The sequence below is a fragment of the Podarcis vaucheri genome (assembly GCF_965113315.1).
Source record: "Podarcis vaucheri genome assembly, chromosome: 1".
In the NCBI taxonomy this organism is placed as follows: Eukaryota; Metazoa; Chordata; class Lepidosauria; order Squamata; family Lacertidae; genus Podarcis; species Podarcis vaucheri.
The window spans coordinates 79,349,463-79,368,009 of record NC_138759.1 but is presented as its reverse complement, the minus strand read 5'-3'; the positions used below and the strand labels follow the sequence as shown (position 1 = coordinate 79,368,009).

The following is an 18,547-nucleotide window of genomic DNA, read 5'->3' as shown; positions in this document are numbered from 1 at the left end:
TTCCTCCGTGTTTTGCAGTTGCCTTGTGTGCTTTCAGCACTGCCACACTGCAAATGTTAGCTAAACTCCATTTATCACAGGGTGGATACTCCGTAGGATTATATATTAAAGACTGCAAGATGCTCAGATACCATACAGCAGGGCTGGGGAACATGTGGCTCTCAAGATGCTGTTGGATCCCATCAGCCCCAGCCAGCATGGCCAATGGTCAGGAACAATGGGAGCTGGGGGTCCAGTAACATCTAGAGGCCTTCAGGTTAACAACTCCTGCCATAGAGCTTCACCACCACAATCTCACAAGGAAGAATGTTAGCACTTCATTTTAGTGTTTGGGGAATGGAAGGTTTGTGGGGGAGGTCTATGGCCAATGTAATGATTACATAAGTTCTTAATTCTTTGCTAAGGTTCTGTCTCTTGTTTTTGTCTTGGGAGTTCCTGACAGGAGCAGATCTATGCTGGAGATCTGTCCTGTTGGAGGTGCTGCCTTCCCCTGCCGCTGCTGCCACTCCCACTGCCACCACAATACCGGCTGCTGCCACCATTGCCTGCACAGCCCACTCTGCTGCCACTGCATACCCTACCACATCTGGCACTAGTGGAGAAGCAGCAGCACCATTGGTGCTGATTCAGTGAGATCTCACCGAAAATCGTGTGAGATCTTATATACTCCACAAGATCTTGCGTGTTTTCAGGCAAGATCTTGCCAGAAATGGACTCAAACTTGTCTGAAATCGACACTGATGGCGGAAGCGCTTCTCTGCTGCTGGCAGAGGCGGCAGGGTGCATGGGGGGGGAGTGGAGTGTTGCCTCAGGGGGCTTCTGCTGCCTGAGGTAGCACCCTCACCCTGTCTACTGGCTGAGCCAGCTCTGCCTGTTGGGTTAACTTGCAGATTCCCCAGAAAGGTCAGTTTCTCTCAGCAGATATCACATTAAATCATAAGCCAGTTTGAGAATACTTGAATTCAAGATGATGTGCAGTCCAAACAAATACATGCACACTCTGAAGTGTGTCCCATTAAGTTCAGGAGGAATTGCTCCCAAATAAGTTGCGAAAGATGCACTTTGATTTGAATTTGATAATCATGTTGCCTTGGATGCTTTAAGGTACACTGGATGTCTCTGAAGGAGCAGTGAGCTTAGTTTGGCTTTTTGGATTGTGAGTGTGATGCTAGAGTACTCATCCTTTCATGCTGAGATAATGTATGCTTCTTCCCCCCTCAATTTGATTTGCCTGTCTCTTACTTTACTCCTTCTCTTCTGTGCTGACCTCCTATTTTGTGTGTGTTGCAGACTGTTGACAGCACATGAGGACAAGCAGAGAGAGCAGGCATTGCACCTGGAGTACAACAAGAGGAAGGGATGCTGTTTGTAACAGAATCGTTCAGGGATATGTTAGAAAATAAAGAACAGCCTAAAGCACAGAGTTGGCTGCCTCCGTGCAAGAAGATAGGGATAACTGTGATTGAACTGAAGGAAGAGTCAAGATCTTTTTTTAAAAAAGAAAGAAAGAAAAGAGTGCTGTATCAAAGTGACATGACATCTTTTGCAGCTGCAAATCGCTCCTGCTTTTTCCGCAATGCTTCAGGGAAGTGCTTCAAATCACAGCTCATAGATCCAGCATTATTGGCTTGCCTATAAAACCATTCAAGCTACTTCACAGGGTCTCAAGACTACACTCAGAAACAATGTGAGTTATGCAAGTGTAAGTTATTGCAATGGAGTCGTGCAACAATAAAGTGATAATGACTTGACTGGAGTGGAGTGGTACCAGCTTTCTGCTATAGTCTCACTGCACCAAAAGCATCAATTCCTTGCCTTCATCTTCCCTTCTCTTCCTGGTTCTGCCTGAAGCACTTCCCTCCTGCATGGCAGGGCTACCTCTGGAGATGACAGTAAGTCATGAGCTCAGGAACATGAGAAGAGCCTTCTGAATCAGGTCTGGTGAGGCATGCTGTTCTCACAGTGACCAACTAGACAGACCCCCGTGGAAAACATCCAGGCAGGGCATGAGTACAACAGCACTCTGCCCACATGGGATTCCAGCAACTGGTATGCAGTGGCATAATGCCTTTGACCGTCGAGGTAGAACCTAGCCATCATGGCTAGTAGCCATAGATAGCCTTATTCTCTATTAATTTGCCAAATTCTTTTTTAAAGCCAAGTTGGTAGCCATCGCTACCTCCTGTGGGAGCTTACCAATATAGGATACCTGCGTATTGTGAATAGTTTCCTGCCCAGCTACATGTGTTAATACAATCATCTCAGTAATTATCACCACTCCGCTGTGTGTGCCTGTTGTGTTTAAGCTGTAATTCTCACCCACTGCGGTTTGCAGCTCACTGCTGTTCAACTTCCACCCTATATTTTCCTCATTTATTTATTTATTTAAAATTTCACTTCATACACCCAACAAAGGGTGCTTGAGTCCACAAAAGCATACACTAGTGATGGGGAATCTGGTACCCTCCAGACGTCATTGCACCCCAACTAACACCAGCCCAGCCGGCCTGGCCAAAGGTCAGAGGTGATGGGAACTGGAACTCCAGCAACATAGTAAAAATAAAAATAATTTTTTATTATTGATACCCCACCCATCTGGCTGTGTTGCCACTGACTCCCCATCCTGACGTACCATATAGTATTGTAAATGTGTTACATCTGTTTAAGCTGGTCAAAGACTCAGATTGCTAATAAAAGTAGGCTCCCCAATATTACTGATAAAGAGCAGTGAAGGAATGGAAATGTATACATAACAGGTGGACCAGGAATAATACCATTTTACTTAATTCAGTTGCTACCAAGGCTTGACCGAAGCTATAGATCTAAGCAAAATGGGCCTCTAGAGTTAGCAAAATCAGCCCTTAGTTCTGTCTGTTATTTGGAAACATTTCAATTAATGCTGTGTTGTGATAAACATGCAATAATCCAATTGGATTTAAAGATAGCTGTGTGTAAACAGGGAAGCTCTTCCATGCATTGTTTGCTGCAGCACTGTTCTCTGGAGCAGTGTTTCCCAACCGGTGTTCCGCGGCACACTAGTGTGCTGTGAGACGTTGCCTGGTGTGCCGTGGGAGGGAGGCGGGCGAGTCGGCCGGCGAGAGGCGGGGCGGCGGCGGCAAGGAGAGGCCGCCCAGCGCGGGGCTCTCGCCGTCTGCCTGCCTGGCTGCCTGCGTGGCACTGACGTCATGGGGCTGTAACGTGCCCCACATAGGCACACGCGGGGCGGCGAGTGAGCTCCCTCCCACATCCCATCGCCGCTTGCTTCGGCCGGCCTACTGGGCTGTCGCAGGCGGAAGGCCTGCGCATGTGCGAGGTTTTCGCGCCTTCAGGATTCCCTTCACGCCTTCCTCCTCCCGGGTCCTTGAGAGCGCGGGAAGCGGCAGCGCGAGACCGGCGTTGAGCCTGGTAGGTATTGCGCTTGCCAAGGCAGTCATTTGGGAAATGAAAACTTGCAAAGCAAGCAACCAGTTCAATCTGAAGTACGTGTATGCTTAATATCCTCTATCTGAAACCTGTTCTGCCCCCTCCCCCACACTTGGTGCCATTTTCATCTACACATGCAGCAGAGTAAGTTGACCCAGAATAGTACCAATTCAGATGGCAGATGGGAGAATGACAGTGCTGAATGCTTTCCCATGTAGAACAGTCCCTGCAAATAAAAACCTAGCATATTTGGAAGAGGGATGCTAGCCTAACCATTACCTTCTATGCTGTTACCATTTTTTTTATTTTTTTTTACATAAGTAAAAAGTGACCTTTCCCCATCTGGCATGGTGGTGTGCCTCGAGATTTTTTTCATGAAACAAGTGTGCCTTTGCCCAAAAAAGGTTGGGAAACACTGCTCTGGAGGGTGGGTGGGGTCATGGGTATAGTCAGGATTTTTGTTAGAGGGGGGCAGGACTTTGTTGGGGGGGCTGAACTGATGTGATTGGTCAGTTAAGTATTCCTATTGTTTTACTTTTTCTAGGGCCTATGCCCATGGGTGAAGTGAAGAGGGGTCCCCCCCCCACCTAAGCAGAATGAAATGCCCTTGAGAGTAGTTTCTGTTCTTGACATGCTGCTGTATATACATACATTATAGATTGGAGGCCCTTACTTGCTGTTCATTCAAGTGAACACACGGTGGTGCTGTGTTATAACAACAACAGCTATCCAAGATGTCAGCAAAGGCGTGATAATATATTTGGAATGTGTGAAGGCGTTAAAGGGAAATTCAGGTGCCTATTCCTTTGCCAATCTGGGGCCCTCCTGCAGCGCTGGCAGAGGCTGGCGGGAGTTGTAGTCCAAAAACGCTGGAAGACAGCAGGTTAGCGAAGGCTGCTCCACACACATTACAATGTGCATTTAGGGCAAAATTAATTGATTAATCCAGTGGGCTGTGCACCCTACCCTGTTTTAATATGCCTAATTTTATGTATGGCATCAAGTTTATCCTGCCCTTCTTTTAAATAAAAATCAAGGCAGCATAGAAATAGCTTAAAGCCCAATACATGTGCAATTTCTTCACACAGCAGGCCCTACTAGTGTGTCCAAGGAAGGACGGAGAGTTTTTTAGTATATTGTACCCATGGGAGCTAAGGGACGCGGGTGGCGCTGTGGGTAAAAGCCTCAGCGCCTAGGGCTTGCCGATCGAAAGGTCGGTGGTTCGAATCCCCGCGGCGGGGTGCGCGCCCGCTGCTCGGTCCCAGCGCCTGCCAACCTAGCAGTTCGAAAGCACTCCCGGGTGCAAGTAGATAAATAGGTACCGCTTACCAGCGGGAAGGTAAACGGCGTTCCGTGTGCTGCGCTGGCTCGCCAGATGCAGCTTTGTCACGCTGGCCACGTGACCCGGAAGTGTCTCTGGACAGCACTGGCCCCCGGCCTCTTGAGTGAGATGGGCGCACAAACCCCACAGTCTGTCAAGACTGGCCCGTTCGGGCAGGGGTACCTTTACCTTTACCTTTTACCCATGGGAGCCAACTGCTAGGGGCCGAGGGGTCTTTGCCCCCCAATAAAATATTTGAGGCTGCCCCCCCCCCAGTTGATGGGCATTGCCATTCAAATTGTGTGTGTGCCTCACATCATGTGATTACGCAGGGCGGGGCTTACCTGTGCCCCTCCCCCATATTTTATTCAAGTTGGCACCCTTGATTGTGAAGGGAGTATCAAAATACTGCAAAACTATGCCTAAGGTCCCCTGGGCATGCACAGAGTGCCTTTCTCCCAAGGGAAAGCAACATCTCTCTCTCTCTCTCTCTCTTACTCACTCACTTGAAGAGAGTAGGCAGGGAGTGCACTGACAGTTGGAAGGCAACGCCCGGAGAGCAGGAGGAGAAATGCATCTGGAGTAAACAAGATATGCAGGGTTGGCTGATAAGCGAAAGGAGTGCACTGGCAAAATGCTTTAGAAACACCCAAAGAGGCAATAAGGCAAATCGAGGAATATGATATGGTGAGGTGGGGTGAGGGGCTGCAGGAGTATAACTATTGCTGGCTTACGTGTATTGGGGGCCACCAGCCTTTGGAAACAATTCCGCTGGTTGCCTCTGCGCAGATCACAATAAACTCTTTTCTCCGAAGGAACTGAATCCCTGGTGCTTCTTTTGCAACCTCTACGTTCTGGGTAAGCGGGCAAATGGATCCTAAGTAAATAAGGCTTCAATTGTACCCACCCAGGCTAATGACAGTGATGGCACCCCACTACCCACGTGAAGGAGAGCACAAGAGTTGTACCCAGCCACGTTGTCCCATTAGTACAAGGGCTCCTTCTGCCTGTTCAACGGGACGTTCTCCCTCTGTGAGCCCCCAAATCTCTTCAGGTGGTTCCTTAACCCCCTGGAGCAGCATGGAGGGGTCATGAGAGCAACCAGAATGCATGCCACCCTTTATCAGGGAAAGTTAGGCCTTTCCCCCCTTGCCTAACCCTCCCTCACAGGCTTTTGTGGAAATAAAAGGGAGAAAGGAGAGAGAACCACGCATGCTTGGAGGTCCTTGGAGAAAAGAAGATATACGTGCAAAGAACCAGAAGTGGGATGGGGAGACTTTTTCAGCCACTTTGGGCAACCTTTCAAGTGCTGCGTGCCAGAGATGGGTGGGGCCAGAGGCAAAAGTAGGAGGAGCAGCAAATGTCAGATATTAATTTTGTGCAGTAAATTTGTTTCTACACACAATCCTCTCTGTCTTCCTTCCAGAGAAATGAGAGGCTAAAGACGCATTCTTATTCATTTATTGTATTAATTATTAAATTTATATACTGTCCATCATAAAATCCCAGGGCGGTTCACAGAATAAAGTGCAGGATAAAAACAAGTAAATGAAACAAAACAGGAAAACAATACCCCCCCCCTTCCCACAGACACATTTAAAAGGCTGTAGCATATTAATCAGCCAAAGGCCTGGTTTAAGAGGAACATTTTTGCCTGGCGCTTAAAAATATATAATGAAGGCGCCAGACAAACCACCTTGGGGAGAGCGTTCCACAAACGGGGAGCCAATACAGAAAAGGCCTGTTCTCATGCTGCCACCCTCATATGGCGAAGGTATATGAAGAAGGGCCTCAGATGATGAAAGCAGAGTCCTGGACGGCAGCAAGAGCACTTGGGGTGCAAAGCTGGGGGGGGGGCATGTCCTGAAGAAGCAGGTGTCCAATAAAGAAACATTTGGACCCCATTTGTTAGGTTTCCTATCCCTGTAATAATCAACCATATAAATAATACAATGCAGAAGAGGATCCCAGCAATACAATCTTCACAGCCCAGGCTGATCCATGTCAGTCATGAACTGGCAGGAACCAGTGCAGAATGAAGTATTTCCTGCACCTAGAGTATAAGTGCTAGGAAAGCTCTCTTTGAAAAAAATACCCTCTCACTTGTAGCTGAGCTTTATATTTGGGAAAGTTGCTTAGAGCATTAGCTATTAACATTTCAGTCTTGGTTTTAAGAGCATCTGCTTATACAGTATTGGCTGACAGATATTTCCTCAAGTCTGCCCTGTTTGTAAATGTGTTGCATGCATGAAAGCAGAAGCTGCTCCTTTGATTTGCCATGTAAAAAAGGAGTTTCAGTTTTCCCTCAGAAATGACTCAGATTCCTGTGAAGTTGGTCCAGCGCTGTTCTTACATTTCCTAAGGAGCTCTGAGGTAGACCCAAAGCTTTCTGAGTCAAGCAGCTGTACTGTACAAGGGTGAGGCATGCCCCCCCCTTCAAATAATTCTGTCAGGTGTTTGGAAGCCTGGCACTAAGGGAAATGGAATTTGTGACTCTCAGTACAGGTAATGTGTCCCCCACCCCTCCTGACTCTTGCATCGCTTCCAAAAAAGGAAGTGTTACACCCAATTAGCATAAGAATTACCTCACACAGATTCGATCTCTCCTCTTTCACTGTCAGTAGAGATGGCACATTTAACAACCAGGGCTGGTGTAAGACATTTTGCTGCCTGAGGCAGAACAGTAAGCACTATGCTCACCCTGAGTCAAGCACCCAAGACTTACCAGCATATTTTTGCACCAGAGGAAGAAAATCCCTCAAATGCCCTTCCCTGGGAGTAACAACACAATAACAAAAAATAAAATTTTTTTCTGCCCTTTTTGTGCCACCCAAAATCTGCTTCCTGAGGCAATCGCTTCAATTTGCCTAATGATAGGACTGATAGCACACAAAAGGTCGTTAATTCTGGGTCACATAAAACATTTTCATAACCGATAACTGCAAAATGAAGTGTTGATTTTAAGGTGTGTATGCAACATTACAAATTGGGAACAGTACATGGTGGGGAAATGGCATTTAAATTAAACTAAAACTAAGCACTATAGATAGATTTAGATGTTGCCAGTTAGATACTGACAGATATCAGACTGACTTCCTTTAAAAAATAAAGAAAGAAAGCTAAGAGGCTGGGCCTCCTGTCAGGGGGAGGAGAGAATAAACTGGAAAATGAACTAAAAAATGTTCTAAGTTCCACGGTAATTCATATTTAGATCACTTAGCAATTATGGGAAGTACTTTCAGGTTTAGTTCAGAGACTTTTGAATTAGTTCAGTGAATTTTGATCAACTGAACTTTTCCATTCCAAGCAGAGGCATTTAAGTCATATCCAGTTTGGCGCTCAGGCTTTATTTACAATAATGCACTGAAAATACATTCCCTCTGGACAATATTAAATAGGAAAATGATGACTCACTTCCAATTCTAAAAAGAGATGCTTTTAGCAGGGGAAATGTTTTTTCTATGACTATCATATCCCGTCATGCCTAGTGCCCAACAGTATTGTTATAGGAGACACTGTGTTGAAGTAGGGGAGTCAGTGAGACAAATACATAGGCTCAATAGTCATTAGTGATTTATTACAACACACTTATGCCAGTAGATCATCTGTTGCTGGAAGCCAGAGGATTAAGGACTAAAATGAAGCAAGTGCTGGAATGTGCATGTGTATTAATGCACCCAAAATCATGGCGCTTCCACAGTTAGTTGCTTATTCTTTCCTAACCTGGTGCAGGAGGCAGTGGAGGACAGAGGTGCCTGGTGTGCTCTGGTCCATAGGGTCACGAAGAGTCGGACACGACTAAACGACTAAACGACTAAACAACAACAACCTGGTGCCTTCTAGGTGTTTCCGATTATAACTGTGATTTTTTTTTAAAAAAAGAAATGTGAACTTTAAGAAAATAGCGACTCGCTACTGCTTTGGGACGCCTACTGCAACACCTGTTGAAATCAGAACAGCAAATCTCACAGGGAGTCTTGACGATGTGCTGTCACTCTCAGTGGGAATTTTTTGCACGTGTATTTTACATATTTTAAGATAGATTTGCTTCTTAGAGTCTATGGGGAAATGGTACCAAAAATATGTAAAATGTATTTTAAGCACATTTTATGCACAATTCTGCCTAAGACTCTAGGGGGGGATTGAACATAAAATACATTAAAGGTACTATAGGTGCACTCTAAGTCTCCTAAACAAAAATATGACATCAGAAATGGCAATATTTAGAAACCAGCAGGCAAATATTTCAACCTGTCAGGACACACTGCTACTATCCTTAAGATGGCCTCCCACAAAGAAATTAAATTTGGAAGGAGGATCCAATGTGAAATTGCTGAATTACAACTTATCAAGAAGTTCTGTTCTATTAATTTGGGTCTGAATCGAGACAATGGTTTTCAGCTCCTGCTGCTGTGAAGCCTGATTTGCTTATCTCAAGCTCTTGTTACAGAGTGTACTTTTTGCATTCCATTGCCATTTGACTCCAACATCTGATGGAGAAAACTCTTCTACTTTGAGAAAGCTTATGTGAAATGTGCTAGTTTTAAGGTGCCTCAGGAATCTTTGTTGTAATTGGTTGAAGAGTACTGTATAAAACTTTGGAAGGTGTTAGCCACTTTGTGATTGAAACGTTATAGAAGAAACTCGCAAGTGTTTCAATTCAGGAAAAGCTTTGCCAATTGACTCTGTTGAATATACAAACTGGACCATACACACATGTGTAAGCATATTTATCACAGTGGGCAGGATCCTGATAGAAAATGAAACAGAAGTTGCATTTTACCATGGACAAAATAGTGTGGTTTATGTGCTGAGAAAATACATACCTGCAGCAACAGAAGCATCACAAGGAAGAAGGTTAATTGTAGTCCTCAAACAATATATGATTTAAGACTTGCATATTTTACTGTACTAGTAATCAATGGCGATTGTCTGGCGCTATTTTGCAGATCAAATAATTTCCCAACCTTGGTGCAACCTCTTCAAAATCAATAAGAGTTGGATGTGCCTTAAAGCTGCATGGGATTGCAGCCTCTAGTAATTTAAAATAATGGTACCATCCCTTCTGTTCCACACGAATTCCAGTGAGCATTTGTGTGATTTTATGGTTTTGCCACATTTTTTTTGTCTGCTTTAATGTTTTTACTGCTATTTTAAATGTTAGAATTTAAATGTTGTGTTTCATGTGAGTTGCTGTAACTCACCTTGGGAGGGTATATGCACCCTAAAGAGATGGGTTTAGAAAGCAATTTAAAAAATAATCGACATGGTCACGCCCTTGGGGAATCCAGTATAGGAATAATCCACTTCCATTCAGAATCGTCGCTCCTACAATCCTAGTCCTGATTGAGGACTAGGATCAAACTTTCTCTGCCCCGCCTAACTGAAGGGCAATGATCGCCTTCTCCCGCTAGGCGTCCCAGACTCGTCGCAGAGAAAGATCAGAGTTTATTCAAACAGTTAAAAATATTCCATTAGCCGCAGGGGCCGAGAACTGGGAGGGGTCTGCGGAGTAGTAGCGGCTTGCTTTGCATTCTCGCTCGCCGCGCTGTCTGGAAACGGATTCTCGCCGAGAACAGAGAAGACCACCGTCATCGCGAGGAAAAAGGTCTGCGCCGGCTCTGGGGCCCGGGGGTTTGTTGGATCCTGCGCGCACGAGGTTGCTTGCGTGTAAGGGAAGGAAAGCAAGCAAGTGGCCAGAAAGAGGGGAGGGGAGGCGGGCGGCGGCGGGAATCCATCCACCTGGAGCGGCAACAAAGGCAACCCTCGCGCTCTGGCCTTGAAGCCGGGAGCAAGGAAAGCGGGCTTGCTTTTGCAAGGTTAATTGGGCGGGTTTGTATCTTCCTGGATTTGAGCGAGGAGGAGGGGAGCAAATGTGGGCGCGCGAGGCCCGCAAAGTTAGTGAAAGCGGCTTCGGTGAGAGTGCGAGGGATGGGAGACTTCTCTTCCTCTTTGCGCAGGTCTTGGGAACCCGAGATGCCTTTTGCTTCGAGGAGGAGGAGGAGGAGGGTGGGCGGTGCAGGAGCGCCGAAAGGGGCCCCTCGGTTGGGGTCAGGCTTGCAAAGGGCGGCGCGGGGAGAAGAAGGTACGAGGCCCACGAAGGTGAATGTTGTTTTGATCTCCGAGGGAGTGAGCTCGAACTTGGTGTGTGAGGGGGAGAGAGCAGAGGGTAGAGTTCCTCTTGCTTTGAAACGCATGGGTGGCTCAAATTCCTCTCTCAAGACCGCATTTTTTCCCGTTTATTTCATAACATTTTTCTTAACCACCCCTTCATCATGCGAATCCAAGGGTGTGGAGTGCAGAAAGTGTGACAACCATTTATAAATGCAGTGTAACAAAAACAGAACGAGCCGCAAGATTAAAAGGGCAAGCTGGAAATGCCAACTAAGGAACCCAAACAGTTCTGACTAAAAATTCAGACTACTGTAGTATCTTGATGTTTCTTTAGCATGAAACCTAAAGGATACAGTTGGCTTATATACACTTAAATGTTTTCTTTCTGTTTAAAATCAAAAAAACTTTCTGCCTACATCCTGGCCATCACAATAGTTAAGGGAAGACATATGAAAAGAATGAACTTCTGTACAGCAGGATTCTGCAACACAATCTGTTTTAATCTGCCTAATCTGGACCCTTCCTCCTTCTGGATAGCTGTGATAATAGTGAAGAAAATGTGGGAAACAGTCTAAAAGTATATGGCTTCTGAGGGAAGTTTTTGCTATCTGGACTTTAGGCTTAACTGTATAGGCACACCTTCAAAGAGTTCATTTCCTGTGCTGTGGGGTTTTTGGTTCATCCAGTGCCTGGATTAAGGGCTCAGCCATTGGGAATCCAAGCCTTACTTAGGTCAACAAGGTTGGGGCAAACAGTCAGCTGGAAATGATTTTGCTTGGGTGGAATAACATTGAGTACAGATGAGAGATTTCAGAGACTTCACCCATCATTGCCCACCGTATACGGTATATGCACATTTGGCAAAAAACAGTTGGAGTAGAGTACATAGCAGGGCAGGGTAGAAAAGAAATGAATATGTGTTCCAGAGATATGGTGCTCTATGCTACTTTTCAGTCTGTTTAATGCATCATTTCATTTGCTGCCTAACTTTTTTTTAAAAAAATTAAAATGTACATGAAATGTCAGATTTAAAAAATCGAATATATTTTACTATTCAGTGTGATTTACTGGATTACAGTAGGGATTGCATAAGGCCCTTTATCTTGAAGTGTTTCTCAGGGGCGAAAGTTTTGTTTCAGAACCCATCACCAGCAATATACCGTATTTTTCGCTCTATAAGACGCACCAGACCACAAGACGCACCTAGTTTTTGGAGGAGGAAAACAAGAAAAAAATACTCTGAATCTCAGAAGCCAGAACAGCAAGAGGGATCGCTGCGCAGTGAAAGCAGAAATCCCTCTTGCTCTTCTGGCTTCTGGGATAGCTGCGCAGCCTGCATTCGCTCCATAAGACGCACACACATTTCCCCTTACTTTTTAGGAGGGAAAAAGTGAGTCTTATAGAGCAAAAAATACGGTAAGTTCAGTATTGAACATGCAAGAAAACTTTTCAGGGGCTCCATGCAATCTGCCTGTTTTAACTCTGCACCTGTCTGAATGCTCTTGACTTCTGAAGGCAGTTATGTACATGATGAGGAACCATGAGTGAGCCATTTTACCACCATAACATGGGAAGAAGGTACTTGGATATCTTTCTCTGTGGTGAGACAAATGCAGAAATGGTTCATATGCATCTTTTCTGAGGCGTGATGCAGGTTACCCCTACACATGTAGCAGCGGAAGCAGGCAATGATAAAGCACTTGTTCACTTCCTCCCATGATATTTCTGGGAACTATATTTCACTACATTTTCTAAAGAACTGTAAGTGTGAATGGTATAGAACAAAGTTGAGGAACCTGCAGCCCTTCAGATGTTGGGCTCCCAACTTCCATCAGCCCCAACTGATGCCTGAGAATGATGGACATTGTAATCCAACAGTATCTGGAGAGTGACCTCCCCTGATACAGGCCTTTGAGAGCCCCCTTTGGGCTCCAGAAGCAGCTAATGCTGTTTCCTTTCATTTTTGTGGACACACCCTCCCTTCTCAATAATGGGAAGACATTATAGTAAAAGGAGCTTTTTCTTGCAGTGCTGCATTACAACACAGTGCCAGGCTGGCTAGGGCATCCAGGAAGCTGCACCTCTTAATTATCTAATGGATTGTACAATCTTGCACGGTCTGGGGTGGGGCAGGGCATATGCTTCTTGCGGTTGTATCATTTGTTTCGATCCTCAGTTGACTGAGGAGGGTATGTGTTTATCTGCGTGTTTGTATGCGTGTGCGGGCCCTGGTGGAGGAAAGGAGAGGGTTGTGGCCTAGCAGGGAAAGGGGCAAATGGTGTGGCTCAGGCAGCAACTGTGAGGGGGAAATGAAAAAAGAAGAGAGGACTGCAAAGGGCAGTTGGACCTGTAGGCAGTTCTGGGCAACTGTATCTAGGATCTTAGAACAAACAAAGGCAAAAAGTTGCAGGCTGCAGTGGAATTTCCTGGCATTGACTGTCAAGGGCTGGAACCGAGCCTTAAAGGAGCAAAGTCCATTTTTTAAACAATGCAGGCCATAAGAAAGTCAAGTTTACCTGAGTTTAGAGTGAAATACTGTAATGAATCAGATTCTGGGTCTTGCATTGGGGCAAGGGTTCTAAGGAGAGAGATGTCTGGAGAGCATGTTAATTTCCGGACCAAAACATACATCTCTTTGTGAAAGAGGTTGTGAAAGAATAACACTGTTTTATTTATTTTTAAAGGTTAGACACATCATCTTGCTTTGGGTGGTGCAGGCTTCCTCTGTGAGTTTAGGAGAGCTAGTCTATGTGTAGCCTTGGTGTCATGCAGAGTTAGCTGTGGCCTGAACCTATCACATTTACTGGGTTGAAGCAAGCCTAACTGATTAGTCATTAAACTACAATCTTTTTCTACAAAGTACGCCCCAACTTATTTCAGAGGAACCTGCTCTTGTGTAAATATGCATAGGATTGCAACTGGTCTAGACCTAACTTGGACCATTCCCCAGGTTGAAATGTGGATACATAGAGGGCACATTTTCCTAGACTGGGAATGTCTGCACCTTGCTGACCTGGAGGCTTTGTCCCAAGTGTTAATGTGGATGGGCCATCTAAAGGAGTTCATCTCTCATATGCAGATCCTCATCTTTTTAGGTTCACTTCTGTAGTCTTCCCATTTTATACCATTCTCAGTTCCTTACCTCTGTGGATTCAGCCTCTTGTGGCAAGGGAAGAAAGTGTGTGGAGATTCCAAATACGAACAGGCATATTTCAAATGTGCAAATTAACTTGCACATACTTTTAGTATTGGCTTGTACCCTCCCCTTTATGCCTTTGTTAGCGGCAATTGATCAGCTGAAAGAAAATAAAGGGCATACTCCCTTCCCATTTATATATTAAAAATGTCTGGTTGGCTGCAGGTGATTCTGAGTCACTATAGTTGAATGGCGATTTACAGGCTTGACACACATTGTGACCAGGCTTCTTTAAGCATTTACTTTAGACTGGCTTAGGTGGGAGGGTCTGATTGAAGGCAGGGGTAGCAGGCAGCAAGAGGCTCAAGACTAGAAAGCAAGTATTTACCACAGTGGGGCCCTGAACTTCGCTTGGATTTCAGGATACGCCACCAGTCATCAAAATTCAAAACCTGCCGTGATGTTGTCAGCCTTTCATTTGCTCACATTAAACTTAGTTAAAAATTAATGGGGTCGTGGGAAATCAATGTAAGTAGGCATGGACTATGTCAGTGGGTTTTAAAAGCAAACAAACTTGGAATAAATTCAATAGGTTTTCACAAGAAAAAGACTGCCTGCCATGTTAAAATTCTAGCTGCCTTCACTTTGAATATGTAATTGCTTTTGGCAAAGAAAACATGTGTTTAAAAGAAACATAGCTGATTTTCCACCCCCTGCTCTGAAGCTTGTGTAACAGAACGGGATTCTTGATGGAGTAAACACACACCTCGTGCCAGCATTTCTAGCATGCCATTTGCCAAGTTGCTTCCTTGGGGTGCTCATAGTGTTAGCAATGGGGAATCACAGGAGCAGGCCCTCACACTTGTCTCTGCAGCAGTGCAAGGTTCATTTTTTACTTATCCATTTAGACGTGAAAATGTCGAACCCAAACTGATTTTTCTTTAAAATGACACACTTTTGTGTGTGTGTGTGTGTGTGTGTGTGTGTGTGTAAGGGAAGTTGGATTCCCTCTGGAATTTGCTATCCCATGCGATCTGTTCCACAACACTTCGCAGCTTAAACCAGCCCTGTTCCATGAAATGTGCTTCCCCCCTCCGCCCATCCTCTCAAAAACCACGTCCTCTGACCCAGGAACATTATTTCCTTTTGTTCCTAAAGGAAACATGCTGCCCTAGGACTGCTGAGTACAGCTCCCACAGAGAGTGCTGGAAGTTGCCCTAAAATAGCATATGGGCCTCCTGCAATGAAAACAAAGCCAGTATTAATTCCAGTTTGAGAGGAGCCACTCCTGCGGGGCAGGCTGGACTTTGCTACTAGCCACACAGATGGCTAAAGAGAAGCAAGTGTAGCAGAGACAGTTCAGCATTGCATGCTGGAAAAAAGGCCCACAGTTCCCAGTGGTAATATGAACCTTAAGCCTATGGCCTACTGCTAGACCCCAAGCCCATCCCCTCAGTCAACATGTGGCAAAGCGTCTCTTGGCTACTTGTTCCTGCTTCTTTTGCACCAAAACCCACCACTTACCTTCCCTCCCACCTGCCAGGGCTAGAAAAACATCTTTTAAAATATAACCCTGAACTCTGATAGAGTGGTACCTTGTTACTCAAACGGCTTAGCTCCCAAACAAATCGGCTCCCGAACACCACAAACCCAGAAGTAAGTGTTCTAGTTTGCGAGCATTTTTCGGAAGCCAAATGTCTGACGTGGCTTCTGCTTGAGTGCAGGAAGCTCCTGCAGCCAATCGGAAGCTGCGCCTTGGTTGGCACACGGTTTCAGGAGTTGAACGGACTCCTGGAATGGATTAAGTTCAAGAACCGAGGTACCACTGTAATGTATTTTTCTTGCTGGATGGAGGACAGAGTGGGTTGTGTGTGTGTAGAAATTGGCCTACTGTGCAAAGATAAAATTTACACTAAGTGCTCTGCCTGCTTTTGCCTCCGTTCTCACTGCCTGCCACTGGCATTATTATTATTATTATTATTATTATTATTATTATTATTACTCGGAAGGTTCTTCAGAATGGAATGCAGGTCTTGGACTGAGAAAAGTTCCCCACCCCTGTGTTAAGCCAAACCTTGGTTTAGCTCAGCGCGGTGTGGGAGTAAACAGGACCAGGGTGGAGCAAAGCACTGTCCGGTTCAAAGACATTGCAAGGAAAATCCATATTCTTCCAAGTTCTGTTCATCCAGGAATAAACTGGGTAGGGAAGGTAGAAATCATTCCCCACATATTTCCCCACTTGCAGTGGTGGCTGTTAAGAGTCCCTGCATTTAAACCTACATGCCAAGCAGGAAACTTTACCCTGGGATGCAGCAGCATTGTGTTGCCTCAATATTTTGTTTTGTTTTTTCAAAAAATAGAAAAGGAATTGATTCTTGTTTCCACTTAGTAACAGAAACCAGGGTAAATTATTCCGCCTGTGACCAATAACTATAGCATTACCTTTTGACACTATAAAGACATATAGGAAAGGGGTTGTTATTTATAATAAGCAGTCAATTTACCTTCTTCAGCCTGTTTCTTTGATTCTGAGGGATAGGCAACATAAGTGTATATGATTATATATCACCTTGCAGAACCCAAGCATATTGATGGTTAGAGGTGCTGGGTGTCAGATATCAGTCTTATGCATTATGCCCTCTGGTGATTTCTGGAAGAAAATGGAAGATAGTGTTCATCATTTTGGTTGTCTATTGAAATATTTTATGATTTTATAATTTAAATGAGTCTGCTTTGGTAAAACTTAAGACATTTATTGAAAGTATATTATTGGAAGTAAAAAAAGAATTACCGGTAGGTTGTATCCAATATTTGTCACACTCCATTATTGCCTTTAATTTCGTTGGGTTCTTAACTTAAACCCATTAATTTCAGTGTGCTTGCTTTGAGTATGTCTAACATTTGATGCAGCTGGTTACTGCCAAATACAGCTAGCTGTATTTGATTGTATATTCATTCATTCTCAGTGGAGAGCAAAGATCCTTATTCCTCTAATAAGACCCAGTAGCTCTCAGAGCAGTCTTATTTTCATCTTTGTGAAATAAATTCCTGTGTTTCGGTTCAAATACAGCTCACCTGTCCCATTTTAGAGACATGGGGGTAGCTGGGAAGTGGAGGAAGAGAAAGATGGCCATGTTCTTTCTCAGTCTCGAAAGCATTTTTTAAGGTGGCAGATAGTGCAGAGGCTTGAGAGAAGGGATAGTTGTGTCACTTATTCCCCATTTGTGTTGCAGAAGACCATGCCCAGTGGGCACCTATGACTTGTGCAATTGCATTCAGTATGATGATAGACATGGTCTGTCCACAAAGTGTGGCATTTTAAACATATAAGGTATTCTGCTTCAAATAACTGGGAAAATGAAGGCAGGATCCTGCACAAGTAAAAAAGAAACAGCTGTATGCTTCTTTTGTGGAGAAAAAGTGATGATATGGAAAAGCTCTAGCTGCCTGCAGTAGTTCCTGCTATGAAACCTCTGTGCATCCAATGTATAGTGTCTGTTCAGTCACTGCACTGCTTTTGTGTTCAATAGATAGATGTCAGCTGAAAACAAAGGGAGCAACGCAAGTGCTTCTTTTATGTGAAATTATTTAGAATCCTGCTGCTTAAAACAAGAAAGAAAAGAAAAGAAAAGAAAAGAAAAGAAAAGAGCCATTTAGCTACATTCACTTTGATAGGCACTGTGTATAAGCATTTTAACAGTGCGGTAAACTGTGTACTGATCCCTTTGTGGGAGTGCTTCCACTACCTTTGTGGTGGAGCAGAGGTGGCTAATTAGTCCTCCAGATATTGCTGGACTGAAATTCCTATCAAGCCTGACCAGCATGGCCCAGTGGTCAGAGGTGATGGGCTTTATAGTTCAGCAACATCCTGAGGGCGACGGGTAAGCCAGCCATGCTGTAGTGTAGAGCAGTGTTTTTCAACCAGTGTGCCGTGGTACCCTGGGGTGCCTTGAATGATGGTTAGGGGTGCCACTATCAACAGTGGCCTCTATCCTTCTTTCTTTCCCTCCCTCTTCTGATGCCCTCTTGAGTTTCTGCCTTCTAAAGGCCTGCACAGCTGTTCGTTGTGGCAGCCCCACTGCTGCCTCATGTTCACCTTTGGCCAGTCTCTGTTGGGCCACTGAGGCTGGGGGCATCCTCTGCCCAGGTCCGTGTGGGGCGGCATGAGGAGGCACATCTCTTTGTAGCACGGGGGAGCGGTGGCTGCCCAAGGACACCCAAGGAGACAGGAGAGGAGGCTGAGAGAATATTCCATGAGGGAGGGTGTTCAAAAAAGGGTGAAATGCTGCCAGCTCTGCAGACAAGGGGTGACATAACTGGGCTTCTGAGCCTCACAGGGGTGCCGCAGAAAGAAAGTAGTTGGGTCAAGGGAGCCGTGGGCTCAAAAAGGTTGAAAACCTCTGGTGTGTAGAGGATTTGCTATGGGAACTAGAACTGGGGTGACTGTGTCAATTCCACATTCAGAGAAATGTGCTTTCCCCAGTTTTGCTGCAGAGTTCAGGTGCTGCTGTGCCTTCCCTCCAGCATTGGCGTCTGGCTTGCCAATAAACTGC

At 45.1% G+C, this 18,547-nt stretch overlaps 2 protein-coding genes across 9 annotated transcripts in view; both read left to right on the top strand.

Moving 5' to 3' along the window:
• Nucleotides 1-2,277, top strand: part of CRACR2B (calcium release activated channel regulator 2B) — a 46,763-nt gene extending 44,486 nt beyond the window's left edge. For all 7 annotated transcript variants that reach the window (XM_082230397.1, XM_082230395.1, XM_082230394.1 and 4 more), the window contains one exon: nucleotides 1,291-2,277. In XM_082230397.1, the coding sequence (XP_082086523.1) occupies nucleotides 1,291-1,372 (82 nt within the window). In that variant the 3' untranslated portion in view covers nucleotides 1,373-2,277. The remainder of the gene's footprint in view (nucleotides 1-1,290) is intronic.
• A 7,916-nt stretch (nucleotides 2,278-10,193) lies between these two features.
• Nucleotides 10,194-18,547, top strand: part of CD151 (CD151 molecule (Raph blood group)) — a 40,186-nt gene continuing 31,832 nt past the window's right edge. The window contains exon 1 of one of the 2 annotated variants that reach the window (XM_082230717.1): nucleotides 10,194-10,352. The gene's annotated coding sequence lies outside the window, so the exon portion shown is untranslated. Of the gene's footprint in view, nucleotides 10,353-10,539; nucleotides 10,564-18,547 lie in introns of those variants that run through there. The other variant, XM_082230718.1, reaches the window with a different exon arrangement.